Source organism: Truncatella angustata (genome assembly GCF_020726525.1).
Source record: "Truncatella angustata strain MPI-SDFR-AT-0073 chromosome Unknown BKA67scaffold_4, whole genome shotgun sequence".
Classification (NCBI taxonomy): Eukaryota; Fungi; Ascomycota; class Sordariomycetes; order Amphisphaeriales; family Sporocadaceae; genus Truncatella; species Truncatella angustata.
The window spans coordinates 1,542,342-1,566,022 of record NW_025763384.1 but is presented as its reverse complement, the minus strand read 5'-3'; the positions used below and the strand labels follow the sequence as shown (position 1 = coordinate 1,566,022).

At 49.0% G+C, this 23,681-nt stretch overlaps 8 protein-coding genes across 8 annotated transcripts; 2 read left to right on the top strand and 6 right to left on the bottom strand.

Annotated features, from left to right (window-relative positions):
• Window positions 1–130: 130 nt before the first annotated feature.
• BKA67DRAFT_564334 (uncharacterized protein) lies at window positions 131–1,546 on the bottom strand. Its single transcript, XM_046102730.1, has 2 exons — window positions 959–1,546; window positions 131–890 (listed from the first exon to the last, which is right to left on the bottom strand). The coding sequence occupies exons 1-2, from the start codon at window positions 1,349–1,351 to the stop codon at window positions 513–515; spliced, it is 771 nt and encodes a 256-aa protein (XP_045958438.1). The 5' UTR covers window positions 1,352–1,546; the 3' UTR covers window positions 131–512.
• Window positions 1,547–1,881: 335 nt separating this feature from the next.
• BKA67DRAFT_271473 (vegetative incompatibility protein HET-E-1) lies at window positions 1,882–6,420 on the bottom strand. Its single transcript, XM_046095881.1, has 4 exons — window positions 3,927–6,420; window positions 3,165–3,873; window positions 2,787–2,912; window positions 1,882–2,660 (listed from the first exon to the last, which is right to left on the bottom strand). Exons 1-4 carry the CDS (start codon window positions 6,249–6,251, stop codon window positions 1,951–1,953), a joined length of 3,870 nt encoding a protein of 1,289 aa, XP_045958437.1. The 5' UTR covers window positions 6,252–6,420; the 3' UTR covers window positions 1,882–1,950.
• A 2,451-nt stretch (window positions 6,421–8,871) lies between these two features.
• On the bottom strand, window positions 8,872–10,368 carry BKA67DRAFT_564326 (uncharacterized protein). Its single transcript, XM_046102729.1, has one exon. The coding sequence runs from the start codon at window positions 10,029–10,031 to the stop codon at window positions 9,090–9,092; it is 942 nt and encodes a 313-aa protein (XP_045958436.1). The 5' UTR covers window positions 10,032–10,368; the 3' UTR covers window positions 8,872–9,089.
• A 436-nt stretch (window positions 10,369–10,804) lies between these two features.
• BKA67DRAFT_500397 (uncharacterized protein) lies at window positions 10,805–12,880 on the bottom strand (the record flags this gene model as incomplete). The annotated part of the gene is made up of 3 exons (XM_046097080.1): window positions 10,805–11,189; window positions 11,289–12,721; window positions 12,782–12,880. Coding segments are annotated over 3 exons (1,917 nt in total), but the record flags the coding sequence as incomplete, so codon positions are not given.
• Window positions 12,881–13,631: 751 nt separating this feature from the next.
• Window positions 13,632–14,730, top strand: BKA67DRAFT_564320 (mitochondrial 54S ribosomal protein YmL38/YmL34). The gene is made up of 3 exons (XM_046102728.1): window positions 13,632–14,032; window positions 14,089–14,173; window positions 14,233–14,730. Exons 1-3 carry the CDS (start codon window positions 14,018–14,020, stop codon window positions 14,526–14,528), a joined length of 396 nt encoding a protein of 131 aa, XP_045958434.1. The 5' UTR covers window positions 13,632–14,017; the 3' UTR covers window positions 14,529–14,730.
• A 192-nt stretch (window positions 14,731–14,922) lies between these two features.
• Window positions 14,923–16,922, bottom strand: BKA67DRAFT_517364 (DNA-directed RNA polymerase-like protein II subunit rpb9; the record flags this gene model as incomplete). The annotated part of the gene is made up of 3 exons (XM_046097896.1): window positions 14,923–14,967; window positions 15,024–15,113; window positions 16,671–16,922. 3 exons carry the CDS (start codon window positions 16,920–16,922, stop codon window positions 14,923–14,925), a joined length of 387 nt encoding a protein of 128 aa, XP_045958433.1.
• An 886-nt stretch (window positions 16,923–17,808) lies between these two features.
• BKA67DRAFT_658481 (uncharacterized protein) lies at window positions 17,809–19,318 on the top strand (the record flags this gene model as incomplete). The annotated part of the gene is made up of 2 exons (XM_046107287.1): window positions 17,809–17,838; window positions 18,797–19,318. The coding sequence occupies 2 exons, from the start codon at window positions 17,809–17,811 to the stop codon at window positions 19,316–19,318; spliced, it is 552 nt and encodes a 183-aa protein (XP_045958432.1).
• A 2,068-nt stretch (window positions 19,319–21,386) lies between these two features.
• BKA67DRAFT_535496 (uncharacterized protein) lies at window positions 21,387–23,135 on the bottom strand (the record flags this gene model as incomplete). Its single annotated transcript, XM_046100027.1, has 3 exons — window positions 21,387–22,627; window positions 22,685–22,796; window positions 22,872–23,135. The coding sequence occupies 3 exons, from the start codon at window positions 23,133–23,135 to the stop codon at window positions 21,387–21,389; spliced, it is 1,617 nt and encodes a 538-aa protein (XP_045958431.1).
• Window positions 23,136–23,681: the final 546 nt, after the last annotated feature.

The window sequence follows — 23,681 nt, the reverse complement described above, 5'->3', positions numbered from 1 at the left end:
AGTTTTAAAATATGGTGTAATGTTGATATCTGAATCTGCTTCACGGGAATGGAAGTTTATAAACATAACACGTGCTTACGAGGTGCTGCATAATGGGTAGCTTAAAGTCTTTTCCTGTTGCACAACAGACATGCATTTCACGACGACAGGGGCCTCTACTGGACGCACATGCGTCGCGACAACCAATGAGATCTGGTACGAATGATTGTGCCATCTGCAGGGAGGCAAGGCTGAGCCAGACTTTGCATTCGTCGTTGCTTCGCACCAAACAACCAAACATGAGATCGGTCCTCTTGCAATTGATTGGGGAGATAAGTCCAAGCACATGTTTTGTAGGTTCTCACAGCGGCGACTTGGATTTTGCAGAGGCTATTAATCGTAAGGACTGTTATGAAAGTCCAATCAAGCACGCCTTCGCCGCTCTTCCTCGCCGCCCGCAAAATCCAAGAGTCATAACTTATTTCGTGTGATTCTTGTGAAATCACCAAGATCAGCAAGATCATCCAGGTCCATTAGGCCTCACGCATAGCCGCTTGTAATATCTGCCTCCTGTCCTCATCGCGCGTCGAGCCTTGATAACTTGGGTACTGCCAGTTTCTCTGTTGTTGCTGGCCGGGACCATGTGGTTGCGCATGCACCGCGGCAGAAAGCTGCCTCGTAAGCTGCTCGAACATGGCGGCCCGTGTCTCCACGTCCCGCTCGATATGTGCAGCCATCTCCTCGCGCTCCTCGATCCACATCTGTTTGTATGTCGACTGGTGCGTGTTCAGCTCGGCGAGCTGGTACCACAGCGAGTTTAGCGTGTGTAGAAGCAGGAGGCTGGTGATTATCATGCAGAACAGAAATGTCCAGAAGAGGTACCGGGAAGTATTTTCGCGGATCCCGGAAAGCTGTGATGAATACCCGTGTCAGTATCTGAGTTCAAAATCAGGGGGCGGGTACGGAAAAGCCCTCGTACGCTCCTGTGCATCTCGTTTGCCCATGTCGCCGCTGCATGGATGAGCTTGTCTGCTTCAAAGATGGGCGATTCGGTGACTTCGGGTTTGTCCGGCTTGTCCGGCCAAATATACTTGAGTCCGCTCATTGTGTTGGTATGCTGTCTTTTAAAGCAAGTCAACCTGGAATTTTCCCAAGTAGTCAGACAGTTTTTACTCTCTATCCTAATTGTTGTCGATACGGGGTGGCTGATGCCATAAGTCGCATGATTCGAGAAGGCAAAGAATGTTTGTATTAGTTCCTTCTCCGAAATGCAACTTTGAGGTGAGACAGAGACTTTGTGATACCACCCATGTCCCTTCTTCACTTCCCGCTTTCGGATATCACAAAGCGCATGTTCCGCATGTAGAATCATCAAAGCGTGGTGTTCCACCTGATTTTCTTTTTACTCACTGATTTGAGATGTGTGATTTGTCCATATACGTCTAAAATTAACCCGCATGCAAAGGATGGTTTACCGTATGGGACAATGTCCTGATTAGTTAAAACACAACTAACATCCAATGATGTACCCATTCATTACTTGAAGCTACAGTTGGTAATGTTAATGGCTTCCGCATTTGTAGACTAAATTTCATGTTAGAACAGCCAATTTTATATGTTTGGGCTGACACAGTGCCCCTCACGGGATAGTTCGTTTTGGTACTTTCGAGTCAGTCCTACAATGGTGCAGTATAGTGCAAACAGATTGACGAGTTATATACAATATTAAGTCATAATTTATTAACCTACGGCATTACATGCCCGTTTACCACTAAAATCATGTCGCCTCCTCTATACAAGAGGATCGTTTACAAGGGAATATGGCACAAATAGTACCATGACCACTTCATCAGTTCTTATCGAATGTTCTGGAACGTTCCATTAACTAGGACTTGAATATATATATATAAAAGCTACCCTTGTGCCCTCCTTTGCAAAGAGATGAGCAAAAAAGAATGATTTGAAGTGACCTCAGTTTTCATGCACAATCCGCAGGATCAAGACACAGCCGGAAGAGCAACCGATGGCAACCGTGTTGCCAAAGACTGCGGAGTGTATGGAACGATACTCGGTGGGTAGCCACAGAATATTTTGTCCATTAAAAGTGACCCAGCACTTGTCTTTGCTAATTCCATAGCTAATGCAAACATTATCACCGAAGGAAGTACCATGGGATGTCTCGGAACTAATGTCATTTGTAAGATTTATAACAAACGACCCGCGATTCGTTAGGAGTTGTGTGCCTGTTAAGTTAAAACGCAAATCGTGAACAAGCCCAATTTCTAGCGTCGCTTGCTTCTCGCCCGTCTCGGCCGACCAGAGGATTACGGTCTTGTCGTCTGATGCCGACGCTATACACTGGCCGTCTGGCGAGAAGGCTACCGAACGGACCAGGCCTGTATGCCCCTCGAGCGTCGCTAGCTTCTCGCCTGTCTCGGCCGACCAGAGGATTACGGTCTTGTCGTCTGATGCCGACGCTATACGCTGGCCGTCTGGCGAGAAGGCTACCGAACGGACCAGGCCTGTATGCCCTTCGAGCGTCGCTTGCTTCTCGCCTGTCTCGGCCGACCAGAGGATTACGGTCATGTCGTACGATGCCGACGCTATACGCTGGCCGTCTGGCGAGAAGGCTACCGAACAGACCGGACCCGTATGCCCTTCGAGTGTCGCTTGCTTCTCGCCTGTCTCGGCCGACCAGAGGATTACGGTGTTATCGTACGATGCCGACACTATACGCTGGCCGTCTGGCGAGAAGGCTACTAAACAGACTGAGCGCGTATGCCCCTCGAGCGTCGCTTGCTTCTTGCCCGTCTCGGCCGACCAGAGGATTACGGTCTTGTCGTCTGATGCCGACACTATACGCTGGCCGTCTGGCGAGAAGGCTACCGAACAGACCGGACCCGTATGCCCTTCGAGTGTCGCCTGCTTCTCGCCTGTCTCGGCCGACCAGAGGATTACGGTGTTATCGTACGATGCCGACACTATACGCTGGCCGTCTGGCGAGAAGGCTACCGAACGGACCGGACCCGTATGCCCCTCGAGCGTCGCCTGCTTCTCGCCTGTCTCGGCCGACCAGAGGATTACGGTGTTATCGTCTGATGCCGACGCTATACGCTGGCCGTCTGGCGAGAAGGCTACCGAACGGACCGTACCCGTATGCCCCTCGAGCGTCGCCTGCTTCTCGCCTGTCTCGGCCGACCAGAGGATTACGGTGTTATCGTCTGATGCCGACACTATACGCTGGCCGTCTGGCGAGAAGGCTACCGAACAGACCCGACCCATATGCCCCTCGAGCGTCGCTTGCTTCTCGCCCGTCTCGGCCAACCAGAGGATTACGGTCATGTCGTCTGATGCCGACGCTATACGCTGGCCGTCTGGCGAAAAGGCTACCGAACGGACCCAACTGGTATGCCCCTCGAGCGTCGCTTGCTTCTCGCCTGTCTCGGCCGACCAGAGGATTACGGTGTTATCGTCTGATGCCGACGCTATTTGCTGGCCGTCTGGCGAGAAGGCTACCGAACGGACCCGACCCGTATGCCCCTCGAGCGTCGCTTGCTTCTCGCCTGTCTCGGCCAACCAGAGGATTACGGTCATGTCGTACGATGCCGACGCTATTTGCTGGCCGTCTGGCGAGAAGGCTACCGAACAGACCCAACTTGTATGCCCCTCGAGTGTCGCCTGCCGCTCGCTCCAATAGAATAGCATTCTAGGTTCTAAAGCCAAATAGTTTGATATATTATGCTTGAAACAGTTACGAATAATGCTTTGATTCGGAGAGAATATTAATGCTGATAAGTATACTTGAAGGGGAGCTGCCTGTATATTCGGACTCATGGCTTGGATAAACCGTACTGAGTCATTTAAGAAATTCGTAAGCTCTTCGCACTTTTCTGACTACGCTATATTAACTTTTTTGTTTTATAAAAATAGACATTATGTAATCTTACTGGGATAATTAATCGCAAAGACTTGATCATTATTAGACTCTCTGAGAGTCTGCCCATCCAGCTTAGCGTTTCTAACCATTGTAAAAATTGCGACGACAGGAAGTTCCAGATCCCGGGCGTGTCCAGAGTGGCGGGTAGTGATTCGTGAAGATGATACACCCAAAAGCGACATGCATATTGTAGTTCAAGTGATATATGCGTGTTGATTTCGACTATAGGAATAGAAGAGGCCAGCGTTCCGGGAGCCACGACTTTGCATATATCGGTTCTTAGTGATCTGCTCAGCACACGAAGGCAATGATGGGCAAGTTGTCGATGAATATCTTGTTCATTTATCCAAAAGGGGTCTTCTTTCCTTGCCGGGTCGATTAAAAAGTCACGAAAGGATAAGTGTAACAGTCGAATAGGCTGTTTTGGCAATGTCGGAATATGTAGAACTGAATGAAGAAAATCCAGAATATCTAGGATATCACTAGTCGAAATGTTGAGCAATTCTGCTAGTGAATTCAAGCAGAGGGGACTCGCTAGAATTACTATCGGTCCAACAATCATCTGGAATTGATGTAAGACCTCTTTCTGTTCTTCTAGTGGTAGATTTATCGTTAACTGTTCTAGCACCGGTTCGTACGTAGCGGTAAGCCTGGATCCTTGGGTCGACCGGAAGCCTAGAACACGTTGTAGCTTCTTTTGAGGACTGCCACCTTTACGATCAGCCACGAATCGACAGACAGTAGCGGCGAAGATGAAGAGAGGAACTGCCATCTCCACAAGCACGCGAAGATTCGCTTCACTTGGCCAGCTTGTCGACAGATGTCGTTCTTCAGAAGTGCTTTGGTTGAAATCAAGCCGTACTCGCTGGAGGTTACACTTAAAGTACACGGCCAAGTCGTGTTCAATCATTGGCTCTGCCACCTCGTGGAGAATGAAGTCTTCATATGTGCCGCTAATAGCTTTAAAGCCTAGGCGGATAGGCAGCTCCGGACGGCTCGTAAGGAAGAATTTGAGCTGGAGTTTCTTGGTCATTCTGGCTCTTGACAACAAATTGATGAGGACTCTGATATCTTCTTCCCGCTCACACTCATCAAGTGCGTCAATGACAATCAGACATATACGAGGCTGATTGATGCTAAGCGAGATTTGGGAGATCGGGTTGATGATTAGCTTTTGAAATTGTTCTCGCATTGCTTTTGAACCAATAGCAGGTTCCGCTTCCATAGCAGCCTGTACATGTCCAGCTATATCTGGCAATTGTTGTATAAGTTGACTAACAATCGTCATAAAGAACTTGGACATCCTACTACGATCGCCCTCGCCTCTTTTGAAGAAAAATGTAGCTCCAAGTCTGTTATCTACCGAGAACTTGTAAGCGAGCGTGCGCGATATGGTCGATTTTCCGGTCCCGGCCATTCCGTTCAGCCAGTAAACGGTCTTGGAAAGAGGCTGATACGCCCATTTGGTAATCTCATGTAGGACTTCGGTTCGAGTATCTGGAAGACATTGCGAGTTGTGCTCGTCAGCATGGGAGTCGAATGTAGCACCCTCAGCTATGAGGAGCTTCGCCAACACTTCGGACTGTACCGAACGTCGTCTTGAAATTTTTGTTCGGAGGCGCTCGAACGCTTTTTCCTCCCCTTCGCCATACAACAACCGCATCTCTACTCCTAGCATACCCAGCAAGGAGTAAGCTTTGTCTTCTGCGTATTTGGTTTTTCGATGAGTCGACCATGATATTTGTTCCTCGGCATCGAACTCGGAAAGTGGGTATCCCTGGAGTGCACGAGTCGGTATCCGTGTGATTTCGTGAATCATCTGCTCTAAGGATGCCTTGTCGCCAAGCCGCTCGCCGATGAACGAGAAGAATTCCACTGACCGCGGCGCGATAAGCTCTTGCAGTGTCCATCCTCGGGTGAACCACTTGCTGTTCCGAAGATCAAGATCCCATGTCGCGCGCTGTGATTCGGCCATATACATATGGCCATCTTGTGGAACATCTGCCAAATATACGTAACATTTCTGGGCAGTCGAATACCAGAGAAACATATAGTTGATGGCCGTCAAGAGCTCTTGGAAGCTATCCTTATCGATGCAGCAAGTGTCAACCCAGAAATGATCCAGACCATCGCGCTTAGCCTGCCTTCCGCAGAACAATATCTTCTGGTAGCCAGTCTTTTCTTGTCCCTTCCTTGTAATGATATCCTGAAAATCGACCTCATCATCGTCTTCTCCCCAAGTATGTGATAGTATGGCAAATGGAGGACAATCTTGTGGCAGAAAGGGTCCGGCGAGGGTCAATTCATCGCTAGGTCCAAGCTGCAGGAGGCGCATTGTCAAGCTTAGAACCACAGAGGCGGTAGTCACCGTAGCAATATTAGGAATTAGTACAAATTGTAGTAGTATGGCGCTCAAGAGGCTCTCAGTGGACGAGGCCTGATCAGACCCAGCTTTACGGATATCAAGTAGCGAAAAGAAAGAAGAAAAAAAAGAAGAAAAGAAAAAAGCCCGGTGAGGCTGAGGTCATCGTAGACATGCGGACGTCGCCAATCGCATGTGCAGCAGGGATTGAACGTTGCATCAAGATGCGGGGGTCTCCAAGTCTGCTGAGTCCCAATTCCCATTGGATGGACAGTTGCGATGTCGTCTCAAACGGCATCTTTGGAGGTGGATTGCATCTGGCTGATAGATACAGTAAAAGTCGAGGCGGCTGAAACGAAACAAATCCGCGGTGACTGTTTCTGTGAGAGAACGGCGATGAGGAGTGGGGCCTCTAACCTTGTGCCGTATCCTCTTTGTAGTCCTATGAAGCATTTCTTGATCCTTCCACCTTTACGGCAACCAATAACGATGGCGCCGAACCTCGCAAAGTCTCAGAACGTATTCGCCCAGTGTATGATCAAAAGCAAAGTATGCACCGACAAAGAAATTGCCGACACAATTTAGTGCTCCTCGTAATCCATCCGAATGGTACGAGCGAACCTCCGATGCTTTGGATTAACCGATAATACTATGTTCGAGAACTTCATACGTGAATTGTTACCTTTGTGCGGTGAATGGCCCGAGCCTAAGTCTGATCTAATCATGGATAATGCACAGTTCCATCAGCCAGACATGATACCGCAGCTTTGTGGAGGAGCCGGCGTCAAAGTACTGTCTCTACCGCCTTACTCACCCGAGTTGAACCGATCAAGGAATTCTTTGCTGAAATAAAGGCTCTATTAAACGCAACTAGTGCTCGTACGCCGGCCACGCACGCGGAGGATTTGCGACGTTTCTGGAAGAGTATGTGCGTGTAGAAGTAGTTGGGTCGAGAAAGTCAAGTGCAAAAGGTCATTTTCGCCACGCCGGGCTGTCTATTAAAGAACCATGACATACGAGAAATTCAAGAAACGCGGAATACAATCTAATGCAGCACCTAATCAGCATGCTCTTTGGCCCATTTCGAGATGTTGCGGATACATCGCTTGGCCACTCCAACCTTGACACCACCATTCACCAAGAATAGAAAGTTCTGCTCTTCGTGCAGTTGCTCAAGATCGTATCATTCCTCTAATGTTGAAGTCCCGCACCGTCTGAATTGTGCTTTCAGAACTTCATCCTCCACCTGACAAGGGAGCACGTGGAACACAGTAGGGTGGTCTAAGTTTAAAATATAAATATTGAAATGGTCGCCAGTCAGCAAATATACTACAGTATACATTCACGACATCCTACGATTAAACAAATAAGCATTGACGAAATCAGCGTGACTGGACGGTCAACTGTGATCGCTGTGCTTAATGACACATTAACTGAATTCTGACACTGTAAGATGGATGTAAGTAGACGTACACGATTCAGCTAGCAATGATGACACTGTGTCAGCGTCAAAAGTGCATGTCCTAACAAAGATTCTCGATTCACAAAGAGGAAAGGGTTTTGGTTATTTGCTGTACATCCATTGGTTTTAACTTTCATTGTAGCCAAATCTTAGTGGACATACAATTTCTCTACCTCGAAAACTAGACAATCGAATCCAGCCTCTGCCCCGCACTCAAGAACTGCTGTACGAAAGTGCTTTTCTCACCAAACCCGCTATGCTTCTTAATGTCGTATCTATAAGTCTCCTTGCGTACTTCCTCCAAAGTTTCCATGAATAGAAACCCAAATGCCAGAACCATAATGACTAGGAATAGAACTGGAACATCTATGTTCTGGGAGAGCTTCGAGCACTGCAGATTTGTTACCTATTTAGTCGTGACAGAGGGAAACAAGAAAAACACACCTGTTCGTTCACAGCTCCAATGTGTTCATAAGAAGCGACGGTGCCGAGGGCCATAACTTGAACGCCCGTGTTTGCGTACGGCTAAAGCGAATTGATTTTATTATGCCTGATGGCGAATACCACCTAAGACAGCTTGGTACATTTCACGGTTGGAATATTTTGCGCTGCAGCCATGATCTTGCTTCGTTTTAGAACTTCTTTAGACAAAGGGCCTATTTTATGGTATAATCCGGTCATAGTGTCTCGCTTGGAATGTAGCAGAACCTGCTTCCGGGTATGGCTAGATTTGCACCTCGAATTTATGCTCGCCGTATGAGCCCGAATTGTATGTTACAACAAGGGGCAAAGCTTGCTGAATATCCGCGCAAAGCCTGGTCAATACATCATGGTCTCAAAACGCGATTCCAAGGTTTCAAACTTCACAAGAACAAGTTATGCCTCGTGTCTCTGAGTGCATACACTCTTTCACATATGGGTCTTTGCTAAGAAGTCTCAATTGCGTGAAGTAGAAGGATTATGATCCTAATATCTCATGATGACACCTACGCATTTACTGTTTTTAGCAGATTGTCCCGGTGATGTCGCATAATTGCAGATGTTCAGGTTTCACGCACTGAATCTGCAGTGAGATGAGCCTTTTTACGTGCTTCGCCGGGCTTAGACGTGTAGTAAAGTTACAATAGTCACCACTAATCGCCTCATTCATGGTTTGTATATACCAAGGTTGCCTTGTGCGTGCTATCTAATTATCACCAATGAAAAACATCTGGGTTGCAATTTTTCTTGTTCTTTTTTGCCCCTTGTAACCAGATTACTTATATGACCGTTTGCTGGAATCTTCTCTTTGAGTGAAAGCTGAATAGTACGCCCTGAAAGTGACCGATACATTCCATTTCAATACGAAATTAACCAAATACCTCTAAACCCTTCCAGTCGCCTTTCGACCATGTCTTCTTTGTATGCCTCTTCCCATCCCACTGACCTCCGCGTCCTCTTGGCTCCAACTCCGTGGTCGCCGTCCTCGTCTCCCAATCGGCATCGTCCTCGTCCTCGTCCTCGTCCTCGTCCCTGGCCGTATACGTCGACCCCGCGTACCCATAGCGTGTATTAGCATCGCCATCAGCCTCATCGTCCTCAACCCTGACGGTCATGGCATCCTCATCCACGGTATCGTACCCTTGATCCCTATCCCCGTCGACCACGCCCGGTCCTCTTCCCCCTTCTTCCTTACTTCTACCACGCCCCTGCATCGCCGTCGTGATCCTCGCGCCGCCCCCCAAGACCTCCCTGACGCACCTCGACACCTCTAGCACCACATCCTCCACCTTGTCGACGCCCTCGCCAAGCCTCTCGACGCGCTCTTCGTTGATCTGGAGGGCCTGGACCAGAAGGTCGCCGTCCCGGCCCAGCTTCCGGACTAGGGCGTTCAGCAGCCCCAGCTCCTTGCGGTGCCGCCGCTCCTGAACGATGACGTAGACCAGGAGGGCGATGATGGTGGAGAAGAGCACGAAGGGCGGGTGCGTGAGGACATAAGACAGGGGGTGCGTCTGCATGTAGGCCAGGCTGAGGACGGGAGGGGGCGGCTGCTGCGGCTTTGGGAGGTCCGCCCCGGGGGGCGCCGAGAAGGGTGGAGGTTTGGCATCCCACATGGTAAGGTCGTGGACGCGGTCGAGGAGGTGGAGCCGAGAGGAGACGTGCTGGAAGGGCGTCGCAGGTGGCGGCTGCGTGAGCGCCGGCGTCGATGACGTCGAGATTTGGGAACGCGCGATGTGGTCGTCGCGGAGATGGATGGTGATGCGGCCCAGGATGCGGCGGTAGGGGTCGAGGCTGTGTGTAGCGAATTTCATTGACTAATCCTCTTTTCTTCAGTGGTGGAGTAGATATATTATTCAGACGCTGTCCTGGTCGTTACAATGTCATTGTGGGCGGCCGCTGATGGTTACTGTTATCATGAGTATTTCCTATTGCGTCAATTGAAGCGCACACATCATTGCGAGCGGCCTTGGGATGCAGGAAAAAAGCAAGCCTGAGACAGTCTTTCCTTGTTGCACTCCCGCAAACGGCGTCGCCTCTCGCAATTCCCATGAGACTGGAATGCTATATGCCGAGAATAGTCAAGCCATTCACTTGAAGGGGCCGACTTTTGCACAAAAGTAGGCAATTAGTTGAAGTCGCCTCTGCAGATTTACTGACTCTCGGTATATGCTTGCGGCATGTTACCGCATAATATGTGTGTGATTTTATATACAGATGCGTTTGCTCTGATTCTGAGCGCTTATTACCCACTACTATACAAAGATGCAATAATGAACTCAACTCCTCCCACAATGCAATCGCTGTGCATTAATGAAGTAGGCTTTCCACTTGAAAGGAGCATGGAGACTGTTCGTCGGCTCAAGGGTTTGATGAAAACGCGGGCTTCTCAAGCTCTAAGGCTCCCTTTGCGTACCCGTGTACTCCTCCTTGCACTCTCAGTCTCATTATCAGATTCCTCGCTCACTTTATAATCATTATCGAGTTCCTGCTTGATCGATGGTCGCTTCTTCAAAGTCGTGGGATTAGGTTTTGCTGCTGTCTTCTTCAAATCGTCTTTCTTGTCGAGGGGAAGACCAGCAAAAGACTTGCGGCCTCTGACCCGTGCTTCATCTCGAGAATCTAAAAATCGATGAATCTCACGATGATCCATGATTCGCTCCTCCTTATCGTGCTTGCCCTCCCTTTGTGTCTTTGGCCATTGGTAGCCGTACAGTTTAGAATGTCGCTCACATCGCGGACAATAAGCGCGGGTGAAGTAAGCATCTTGCTGTACAAAGTAGTCCTCGCAGACTCTACAGCCAATCCACGCAGAGTTAGGCTCTGCTAACAACAGAGGAGTAAGTGTATAGTCGCCAGGTTCCCGAGCTTCTCTCTCATCCATTTCATCATCTGAGGTGGGTTCTGGTGATCCGCATAGTTCTGTCTTCGCTGACTTGTGCTTGGAAGGGGCAGGGATCTTGACAGCTGCTCTTGCCGCTGCTCGGTCAGCAAGTTTCTTAGCCTTGGTGCTACCTTTCGGCCGTCCGCGACCTCTTTTAATAAGTCCTTCGGTAGAGCCCTCGGTTGACCCTGGCGTCGAAGAAATTTGCTCAGCCGGCTTAGATGCCGGTGTGAGGGGCGGAGGGATCACCATCAATTTCAGATCTTCAGGATGAATGATATTGACCTCAGCGCTTGCATTCGGAATGTTGGCGGCCGGAATGCCCGTGGCAGATACGCTCTCATCGCTGTGTATGAGGTTTGCAATAGTAGGTTGTCTTGAAGCACCAAATGCGCCGGCTCCAAATATCGACAACATGGAGCCTGAGCCCTCGATCTTGAGTTCCGTCTTCTTTGGTGTTGGGTTTGGTGATTGAAGAGAGAACTCTGCTTCTTTCGTATCCTCTTCAGGTGTCGTCACATCAGTCAATTCGCCAGAACCAGAATCAGACGCTGACATGATTGAATCGGTGAGAGATACTGATCCCTCACTATTCCTTCGTACAATCTGATCGGGTGCTGGAACGGGGGTGTCATTAACCTGATCTGACTTCTGCCTCTTAGCTGGCGTGGCGGGGGGTGATGAAAGCATCTCCATCTCGCGCTTTCTCTTTTGTCGCAGCAAAGCCTCAGGGGCAGGCGAGCCAGTCATGGAAGTTCGGCTTGATCCCGTTCTGAGCATGTTGGTTCTGGAGCGCGCCACTCTCGGTCGAATGTCTGGCGTTCTGGATTGGCTCCGGGACGACCGAGCACTACTATCGTCTCTCCTCCGTCGACGCAGTCGATAGCCTTCGTCCGCAGGCTCCTCGATGCTCTTTTGTACCAAGCCGGCTTGGAGCCCTTCGCCTTCGGGTTGAGCCCAACCATTGGACAAGCTGTTCTCACATGAATGACACAAGCACTCGCGATTGTCCTCTCCGAAATAGTTCTCTCCGTATGTAACGGTGATTTCGTCGCCGATCTCGATGTTCTTGGTTGCAAATATCTCAATAGTCGATTGACTGGTGATCACAAGTCGAGCATTGGCATCGCAATCGTGATTGGCAAAGCGCGCGGGTCCCATGAACAGGCTGGCGCATTTGTTCCTTGAGCTGACGACGATGCTGAAGTCTTTCTTGCGCTTGGTCATCTCCTCCTCCTCCTTGGCGGTGATCAAGACCTGAATGCCTGAAAGATACTTGATCGGGTCTCCCCTCTTGATGAAGCGGCGCGCAGTCACAGCGGCTTCGTAGGTCACAATCGTATATCGGTTCGTTGTGCTGACTTCGAAAGGGCAATCGGGCAAGTATATCTGTGCATAGCGACGCAGATGCTTGCGGAAATCGTCCTTCTCCTTGTCTGTCTTGAGCGCATCATGAAACTTGCGCAGACCAGTGATGGCAAGCAGTTTCGAGGCAGCAAGATCCAAATTTGGCTCGACTATCAGGTGCTGCTGAATGACCTTGGTAATTTCTTCTTCCCGGAGTCCTCTCGAAGGGTGATACGTGGTACGGTTCTTAGGGATGGTGGAATGAAAGAACGTCTAGAACAGAAGTCAGGCATTATTGCGCCTGGAGCAATTGTGGCCCAAAAATGAACCTACCTGATCTACTAAGCAATCGGTCAAAATATCGTCATATTTTGAAATTTGATCCAAGGTCAAGGGCTGCTTCTTCGCAGCTGCAGCAGTTGCGGGAGGCATTATCGCAATGGGCAGTCGCAATGGGCGGCACAATGTCCTTGAGCAGAGGACAGTCACAACTGCCTGGTGTGAGGTTCGTGGCGCAACTTTGGCTCGAAACTCGAAGTGCGATGGCTTTGTCGTGGAGGCGTTGAGTATAGGTCTGGTGTACAGATTTATCGCAAAGAGCAGTGGTGAGAGGATTTATTGGGTTGTGAGCTCATCAGTTTCGAGGCAGTAGTGAAAGGGCATGTATTGCAAAGCGAGATTCATCTGACAATGCCGAGTCGATATGTTGCAATATGAATGAGTGACCGAGGTGCAGGGTGGTGAAGTTGGCGAGTAATGTACGAAGCACAACGACGCAATGTCCTGGACCGTAAAGTAATGAGACAGATGGACAATCAAGAACAATCACCAGTTTCATGAACTCAGAATATGAATCGAGGGACACTAGCCCAGCTCCAAGACCAACAAACAGGAGTATTGGGTTGTTGGATTGTTCCTTGCGATAATCTGCAAAACCACCAAAAAGAAGGAGGGATGATCGAAGGGAAGATCATCTCAGCCCTCCTATCCTTTGAGCGAAATGTATGTGAGGACCCATCGCCCATGCCGCCAATGTAAACTAACAATATGTCCAGAGCCTCGAGCATGTCGTAATTATGGGGGAAAAGAGGATGGCTGGCCAACGCGCATTGTTCGTTGGATGGTCCGAGAATATATCCCTGCTTTCATGTAATTGAGAGATCCCACTACGTTAGTTCGTACTACCCTCCGAATTACAGTACAGTAAAGGTCATGATGAGTGATACTATGTACGGACACATTACCAAGTCTGTCTGTCTTGCATGTCCAGATCTGTCTCGCTCCGTACGCATGCATCTGACCCCTTCCCCTCCTTGCTCCGCCCCCTGGCAAAACCAAGATTAAAAAATTGGCCCCTCCCCGCGGAGCTTCGACAAGGTTTCTCAGGCCAGTTCCAGCGACCCGGCCCCAAGGTGGGTGATCCCGAGTCTCTGCAGCCAATCACTAGTCCGCTTCGTGAGCGACGCCAAATTTTTGACGACAGCCTCGCCGTAGAGCTCCTTGTCTGTTGCACAGCTCACGGCTTGAATCATCCTGCACTACAAGGCTGAAGCGGCCAAACCACCCATCATGATCCAACTAAAGGTATGCTACGCTGTGTAAAACGGCTGAGTATTGTTGAGGCTGACGTCCGTTTCTAGACCATGCTTAGCTGCATCGACAACTCCGGCGCCGCCATCGTCGAGTGCGCCTTGGTCGTCGGCCAGAAGAGACACGCCACCATCGGTACGCACGACTCCGACCCTCGGGCACCGCGCGTCCAACTAATTGACATGATCACGTAGGTGACCGCATAGTAGCCATCGTACAGAAGCAACGTGGTGCTTCCGATGCCGGTATGGGCGCTGCCAGCGCCGCCAACAAGGTGAAGCGAGGCGACATTCGACACGCTATCATCGTGCGGACGAGAAAGCAGGTTCAGCGACCCGACGGCTCCGTCGTAAAGTTCGACGACAACGCCTGTGTGCTGATCAACAAGGCCGGCGACCCAATTGGAACCAGAGTCAACGGTGTTGTTGGTGCTGAGTTAAGGAGGCGGAAGTGGAGCAAGATTCTAAGCATGGCACCTATGCATGCTTAGATGGAGTTGCCGGCCCCGAGGGACAATATCTTCGCACATCAGATGCACGACAAGGAGATCGCGAGCGGCGGGATTATGTACTATACCGTGTATAAGAGGTACCAAGCATATGGCAGGCGTTGAGGATGACTCACCAGAGAAAGCATCGCAGGCATCAGCATCTCAACCATCAAACCCATGAGTCTGGTCATCATTTGTAGCATTTTTATTGCAGAAAGCTATCTCCCACACTGAGCACTTCGAGACATGAAATACTGGCCAAGAAATATATTGTGTCTTTTGTAGCATTGTCGTCCTCCAAGTACGCAACTCCTGACGCCCTGTCCATGCGAGAAAGGGAACCGTGATATCAAAAAACTCCTCATTCCACCCTGCCTCCATTGTCTGATGTCGCCTACTGGAAAATGTTACCACAATCGCAGCAGACGTAGAACAGTTTCTATCATCATATATTAGTTTCTTCGTTATGCTTTTCAGCCGGTAGCAAGAACTCACCATTCCGGTCTCAGCACTGCGCTGTTGGGACTGAAAGAAGACGGCTTCCTCGTGTTTACAAACCGGGCAAGTCTTGTTCGATCGGGGAAGCTACAATTTCACACATGTCAGCGTATTTCCATAGAGAAAAATTCATGCAAGCCGTAGATTCTTCAAGCTGGTAGTCCTGGTGAAATGCGAATGTTCCTGAATGATTCATGCCGACAAGAATTTGTGAGAAACCATTGTGCCGATGAGAGCCCTGGCCTGCATTGCCCAACTGGGCAGTGAAATTCCTTGAATTGACAGCTTCGCAGATATTGTTGACTTGGCCGCCACCCTTTGTGGGACGAGGGAACTTCTGAGCCATAATGGTTGAATACGCTGATATTCAGTTGCCAGACCAATTTGACAGTAATTTTTCAACAGCGCAAACCCATGAGCCCCAATACGATCTGGAGACACAAAGTCCAACAAGGAGCCTCGATGTTCAGAAGCAGAGAGATTTCTGCAGCAAGGTTTTGCGTGAACAATGCGTGAGTTGCCGCAAAGAGCGTACCGAGGTAAGTCTTTGCATGCCAGCAGATAGGCTAACCCAGGCATTGTTCCCCAAGAACGCAGGGCTGGAAAGACGGCAGTTGATCGGTCGCCAAGTGCTTTAATAGCCTCGTTTGGTCCATCCAATTTGTACTAGCAAGTACTATATGAGATCAAATGCTGCACTAAATAATACAGGTATTCGTTGCCAGCTTCTTATAGACAGTCAATGAAATCTCACTAGATCGATCAACGTCGGTGATACCAGTAGAAGTGTTGAAAATGATCCAAGGACATGGAGCAGAAATACGACGTTGGTGGCAAATATTGTCTTGATAAATGACCAAGGATTGAGCGCAACCAGACGTTGTTGGCTTTGAGTTCCATTCGATTAGGCGCGCAATGATGGATCAAATACTCAAGCTCGTCCTTGATGGTCCATGACACTGCCAGTGGTATACCCACTTCCTATTGGATCCAGATGCGGAATTAGAAGCGGCACCGCATGCTTTGATATTTGAATATGGCAGCCAGAGAGAACAGTGTAGACCGAAAGGAAATGACACCGAGCTGTATGACCTCAACAGCTGGTGTCGGGTATCAAGATTGCTGCAGATCGTATGCCTTTTGGTGATATTAGAATTCATCCCCTAAACCCATATCAAAAGGCTCTTCTCCCAGGGCTTCAGGAGGATCTGCATCTTCGTCTTGGGCGTAAGACTCCCCAAAATACGCCGGAAGCGAAGCAGTAAGCGGATTGATAGGCAAGTCTTGCGTCAGACTCTCAACCATGTCGCGGTCGATAGAAGCTTGATGAATAGGGTCCAGGCAGTTGTAGATGCTAGTCGCGATCACACCACGAATAGCTCCATGGAAATCGCGGTCCGCGTGATGGTAGTAAGGGAGAGTTCCGAGGTTGAACCAGCTGTTGTCATGGTCGTCTATATTTACGTCCTCCGTGGCAGTTGGAAGTGAATCTGGAGAGCCTTGTGTGTCTGGTAGCTCGTCCACAATAGGATACTCACCAGCGTACTCACCAGAACGAAGACCAGCAGTAGGACCATCATGGGGAGCAGGGGTACCAGACATAGAGATATCAGGAGAAGAACTAGCAGGAGAAGAAGAACTAACCGTAGGGTCGGATCCGACATCCTGGGTTACACCAGCAGTCTCTCCCACAGCGTTGTTCATGATATTACGGAAAACGCATGTCGACGTAGCCTCCTCAGTATACTGACAGGTTCGGCAGGTGAATTGAAGCTTGTGTGAGTCTGGGTCTTCCTTGGGGTATAACATGTTTGAGCATTCGGAGCAGAAACGGAAGGTGATCTGCTCGAAGTTCTTGCGAGTGCCATCGCTGGTGGTCTCTTGGGGGCTTGACATTTTGATGTTTGAGGCTTTAGAAAGCGAAAGAAGGATTTCTTGATGGGGTGAAGGTGAGAGAAAGCGCGGATGGGCAACTGATTCCAGGGTGGGTCTGCAAGTTCTAGGGAGCTTCGCTTCGTCTGGTGCAGAAAATCAACGCGTGCTGGTAATACGGAAATTGATCCGCAACTTGACAAAGTCGGGTGACAGAGAGGAAATGTTTCCCAATAGATTTCGACAACTCCCTTCCGTCGATGACAAACCTTGTGCTGTGTGGAATGTGGAATTCAGCGGCGAAAAGTGCAGTTGTAGTAGCCTTGCGTCGGTGCCACCGAATCGAAAGAACGCTACAGAGTAGTGGCTTTTATGTATGGCATCGCTGCATCAGAGCTCGGATATTTCGGGGAAACTACTAGCGCGTACTGCTTTATCAAGCTTGACAGGAACAATGCTTTCATTCAGCTCGCACCTTAAAATCAATTGATTTCAGGTCTTGTTTGCTTGCTTTAGGCAACATGCAGACAATGAGGAGTTATGCACAACACATGATCCGGCTGGGTTGATAGCTTCTCAAAAGTGGACTGTTCTAACCTAGGGGGTTGGCTGAAGGACTGGCGAGCAACATAGATTATGCGGCTGCATATGATTGCACTAGGCTAGCCAGAGATATTAATGGAAATTTCCACAGTTCCCCAGCTGTTTCCTTTTCTTCCTTACTTGTTTCTTTCTCTTCTTCGATATCATCAGACAAAGTATACGCATATGATCTTCAGAAAGGTGGTCTAAGCCCCATCAGATTTAGTAGATTTGGAGCAGAAATGATACCAGCGGGTAGATTCTGTACAGGACATTGATTTGTTATCTTATAAACATGTGGTTCTATTTAATTATAGTTTGGCTCCCAATGTCTCTCTCAAGTATACGGCCGAGACCTGTGAGTGTGCCGCTACCAAGATGTGTTTCGTTCAGTGTTGTGTCTTTGTTACAAGACCCGTTCCCTGCAGCCCATGACTGTCATTGGATTCATTCTATAGCAGGAATCCAAATGGATATACGAATCCGTGTAGGCACCTACATTATGAGTAATTGCGCCATTCCTATGTAAACATTATTCTACAAGCGAGGTCATTACTAGACCAGCGTGCAAAACCATATCTCATCTTGATGCTCACTCCATTTTAAAAGCCGTAGCTCCGATCCCTTTCATGGGCCTTCTCTTCTGTAGGTAGTCGGGAGGGGAGAACAACCAACGAACCCGCCCTGCCGCCATCCTAGGCTCCAGCTGCCCCGCGTTTCAAGGAGTGCGATACTGCTAATGCCACTGCTAATGCCACCGCTACTGCTGCTGCTAATGCTACTCGGCGCTGCTGCTGCTACTGCATGCCCCCCGCATAGACAGGGACGATGTCATCAAATTAACCCTCGTGATCGTCTCTCGGAGCAACAGTGTGGATTTTCTGCTTCGAGCCATCCACTTCAAAAGCTTGGAAAGCCTGCCGCTGACGTGCATTTGCTTGTTCCGGCAAGGCTCTTGGTGGACGGACTTGATTAGTATTTGAGCTCCAAGCCTAGGTCTTAGAGAAGCTGAAAGACTTTGTTTAACCTGAACATTCACTTCCAAATCCTACAGTACACATCAAAGCAACATCTGGCCAACGACCCTCACAACTAACAAAACTCGTTACATTGACCACCATAGAACACCTATTGTGAAGTCCATTGTCAACACTCCTCGCCCCCAATAGCTTTGTGAGACACAAACCCAACAAGATGGTAAGCGGCACTCCTTCACCTTCCATTTTTTAAGCCAATGGGGATCCAGAGGCCCAACCTAATTGCGCCCGGATCCTTTGCTTTCACACCCACAGATATAACTGACACTGTCATCGTAGGCTGACACTGGACTACCTTCGGGCTGGGAAGTGCGCCATAGCAACTCCAAGAACCTACCCTATTACTTCAATGCCGCCGAGAAGATCTCACGCTGGGAGCCGCCCTCTGGCACCGACACCGAGAAGCTGAAGCAGTACATGGCTTTGAACCACAGTTCGACATCCGCCGGAGCTGCCGTCGCTAAGCCCGCCGATAAGATCCGTGCCGCTCATCTGCTGGTCAAACACCGAGAGTCGCGACGCCCTGCATCTTGGCGAGAGAGTGAGATCACCCGCTCCAAAGAGGAGGCAAGGGACATCATCAAGAACCACGAGGCCCGTATCAAGCGCGGCGAGGTCAGCCTGGGCGAACTAGCACTTACTGAGAGCGACTGCAGTAGTGCGCGCAAGAGAGGGGATCTAGGCTACTTCGGCAAGGGCGACATGCAGAAGGAGTTCGAGGACGCTGCTTTTGCCCTGCAGCCAGGCCAGATGAGCAGTGTGGTTGAGACACAGAGTGGCCTTCATTTGATCGAGCGGTGAGTTCTTATATTGCCCTCCCAACCTGTTGCGCGAAGTGTCTTCCTGCTTCTGGAAATCTGCCCGCTGCCATTCGCCTCACGGTCCAGGCCCTCAAGGCGCCTACGTTGAGTGGTATGCATAGATTGTGCCATTCGCAGCTCAGTGTGGCATCGGGCCCATACTGTTGGTCACGGAAAGACGAGGCGGTGCCGTTCAGGCAACGACTCTCAGCACCTGTTTTTTCGTTTTTGCCTTTCCCGATATACTCCATCGAAGCACCGGACCAGGCTACTGCAGATTCCATCTAAATCTTCTAGAGGGGTCGAGTTCTGATGGCTGATTTGTATCTCTAGGTTGGAATAAGTACCTCTTACAGTAGCTCAACACACAGTACCGCGCATCACCCAGACCATGCTTCTTACCCATGACAGCTTCTGGTGGGCACTAGACTCGGACAGTAGAGGTGCACCTTGAGCATTGACGTACGAAATTGGACTTGGTATGACGGTGCACCGCTCGCATAACTTCTTTCAATCCCAATGAAGATACCCAGACCAGTGGAGGCCGGCAGATGGGAAAATATATCCATGTCTCAAAAAGTATTTCTCAGGGTCCTGATCCGAAACTGGCCTTGCTGAATTCCATGTTTCACTGTCTCAATTTCGGCAAACCTCGATATCTTAACTTGACCTCTGGTCTCGGGCGCTCGGCTCTATTGTTACGCCCAACCATGGCTGTTGTTCGCCCACTTCCATGTCCCATATGTCTTCATTGAGTCCAGCCTAAAAGGAGTTCAGAAAAGGGTTGACTTCAATGACCACACAGTTCCTAGATTTATAACGGCCTTGCTATCGTGGAAACGGCTAGCTGACTGGGGATGATATTTAACTTTTGGAATGACTGAAACTCGTCCCAATATCTTTCATGCTGGCTAGAAACCGCTCTACCGTAGTACCGGTCGGGAGTACAAGCGGGACGGGCATGGAGCCATCTAGATTCCCACTATTTTCCTGATATACGTAAACTTATCGAAGCTAATAGTTTCGTTGTGTCTAGTGAGACTCTTGCTAGATATATATGTTTCACCCTCATGCATGTGCGGTCCCAGGACCCTGTGACACTAATTCGAGTATCCTATAGTTCTGCTGTGTCAACCACATGACTACTAGCTAAGTGATCAATGACCAGCGTCATGCCATGTATTCCCATGTAGCCTACTCAATCATGTGTGATGGCGTCCGTCTCTCCAGAACACCCACTTCGAAAGGTGTGTGAACCAAGGGGAATGCAATGGCCAATACCAGCTACGAACCGACTATTCACGCAACTGCGAATATTGGAAATGGTGTCACTAGTGAGAGATTTGTGTATTTACAACAACAGAGCTGTACCTTCCATCAGCTTCCAACGCCAGCCCCCCTAGAAGTCGAGTTTGACCGAGTGCGACCGAGAATCTGGTAGAAGGTAACCAGCCAGCTTGAATTCGTATGTTCGACGTAAGATTACAGCCTGAAAAGCTGTAGGGTAATATGAGATTGTGGCCATTGAGTTGGCTGAGCCAACTTGGGGAGAAAGTCCTCTGTTTGAGTCAGACAGATGTAAATTTGGTCATCGCTAATCACGTTTCGCTGTTCGGGGACGTTACTGAATATAGACTTGTTCAAATATAGTGTCCACTATGATAGACTTTCTTGCCATGTGGTGATCTAACATTCAACCCACAGATCCGCCATCGTGGTTGAGAGCCAAAACGGCAGTGTAGTTGTTACGCGTCCAAAGTCTTTCAAGAGACAAAATTTATTGTATTATCATGGACTTTATTGTGTATTATTGACTGTGGAAGAGTTATCTTTGTGCAATAGCCCCTTTTCTCGTGGAATGATCAAGTATGAACGCATGACCAAATCTCCTTTTCTTTTCCCCTCTCTTCGTTATCGTGCCTTTCTTAATGTTCATAAAACCTAACTCCCCGCTCGTGGTATCATCCTCTAGAACCTTACTGCAATAGACTGTGAATCGAGAAAAGCAAAACGCTAAGATAGTAAAAGTATCTCTAACATAAATGTTCTTGAGTCTGGATCCCCAAATATCAGCGTGCAGCCAGCATCTTCAACGCGTCTGCAATAGCAGGCACAGCTGTTACGGCCACTGTAAATGCACCGAACAGGGTCATGCTGAGAGCCGAGTAAGCAGTGCTTCGAGAATCCCTCTCAATGAGGTGCGATGTGCCCATGGCGGCTGCGTTGATGCCCACCGTAACACCTGCAGCGATGACCTTATACTCGTTTCTATCTACATACTCCATTTCCTTCTCGTTCTTGCTCAACGAGCAGGATACGTTGGCCGCCGGTCGTCGATCGTTGATGCGGAGCCAAGAGAAGAGAAGGTCGCCCGTCATCTGGAAGAGCATACCACTAAAAGTTACCAGAGAAGCCATGAGCGTAGTGCTACCCTCGAGGCCCTGGACAGCAGGTACTCCAAGAGCGATGGTAACATTACGGGCGCAGAAGGCCAGAGCGTCAGCCGGTCGGAGACCCATGGCGCGAGCCAAGATGACATTGATAAAAACGTTCAAGGTTGCAAAAACGAGGCAAGTGGATAGTACAGTGGCGAAGCTGTCCCAGAGCTCACGACGATGTTCGAACATCTTGAAACCGAGGGAGACGATGCCGGCATCGAGGATGGCGTGGGCAAGATCACCAGCGCCGACATTTTGGGTAAATCCGCCGCCCCTGATCAGACAGACGACAATAGCGGCCCATGAGTTGTGTCGCTTGAAGTCGTCCAGAATAGCACCAATGTCACGGTAAGTCGTTACAGTCTTGACCCAGAAGTAAACAGTGCAGAGTGCCGAAGTTGCCAGAACAGGGTTGAATATGACCGACAGGAACCTTCTAGTCTTAGGTCGTACCCCGAGAGACTTGTATGACTTGATGTAACGCTGGAAGTGAACGGCCGTAATCCAGATGAAGGTGAAACAAAAAGCTTCAAACGGCATGTCGTAGCTCATGGCACAGTAAATAGGGAGGCCGATGGTGATAAGGATGACAAGAGTGACCCAGAGAGGGAATGTTCGCACTACAAATTCGACGGTAAAAGATGAAGCATGTGATGATTGAATGGATGTCAACGATCCGTTACTGACAATTATGTCAGCAAGCTTGTTGATTTTTGATTCCCGCTGTGAGGGGCGCGATGGGTTGTTGGACTGTTGAGTCCTGTTCTCATTATCTTTGGGTCGCTTATTGAGACGTCTGAATCGTTCTTCAACTCTGAAACTACTGGCGGCAAAAATGTAACAACCGATGTAGTTTAGGAGTGTTGTGACCACTGTAAGGCCATCAGAATATTGTCACGATATGGGCAGGACGTGAGAGTTAGTCTCACCAAAGGCTCCTGCTATGCGTGGAATATCTGTGGCATTTTTTATGTGCTCTTTGCTCAGCATAACAAAGCTTGCCACAAATCCAAATGACATGTGGCGACCCAAGAAATCGGTCTGCGATGGCACAGGGCATATTAGCTCCAAATAAAAGTTCTCCTTTATTTTTATTTTTATCATGACGGTACTCACTGGGCCTTTCATGTGGGCCGTATAAAATAGATTGACACTTTCAGACATAAAATTAATGGAAAGCATGACGATTGTGAGTATGGTCATAACCAAGATGGATGCAGGGAGATTAATTCCTCGGGCATCGAACACGATTTGAATTGGTACAACCGCGAGCTGAACCAACGGTACCATAAGGATTCCAAACGTGGCATTCCAATATCTTTTTGCCGTCTCTGGAGCCTTGATGGCACGGCAAAACCGGGAGACCCAAATAACGGTCATGGTGGAAGTGAATAGTAACACAAGATGGGATAGAGACACTCGCATGCAGCGGACAGCGAAACAGGCAAGGGGAAGATTTGATGAAATTATGAATGGATGTCTTGAAGTATATTTGTTATTGAGACAAGATGTTTGGAAATTCATGAAAGTTATAAGAAGGAGCGGTGGCCTTCGTTTGCAGTCGAGTCAAGACCCGCCAGGAGAAACTGCATATCAAGATTCACACCTTGACAACCGGCATTTTGGCCCGCCAATTCTGTTATGACTGAAGACACAGGAAACTCTCTTGCAACACGAGGGTAACTGAGGAAGACTCGAATTTTTGAAGATCAGACTATCATATCGCCTATTTTGGAACGATACTATGACAGCATCTATCGTGTTGCACCAAACTGGGTAGACGTGCACAAACGGGGTACCCAGGTTGCGCGCTACCGATGCGTGAGACATGAACGATAATGTACAAAGATGCACAAACAGATACTTTGCATCAAACACAACATGATGTCAATCTGTTTACATATGTAAATGTGCTTGCTAATGTAT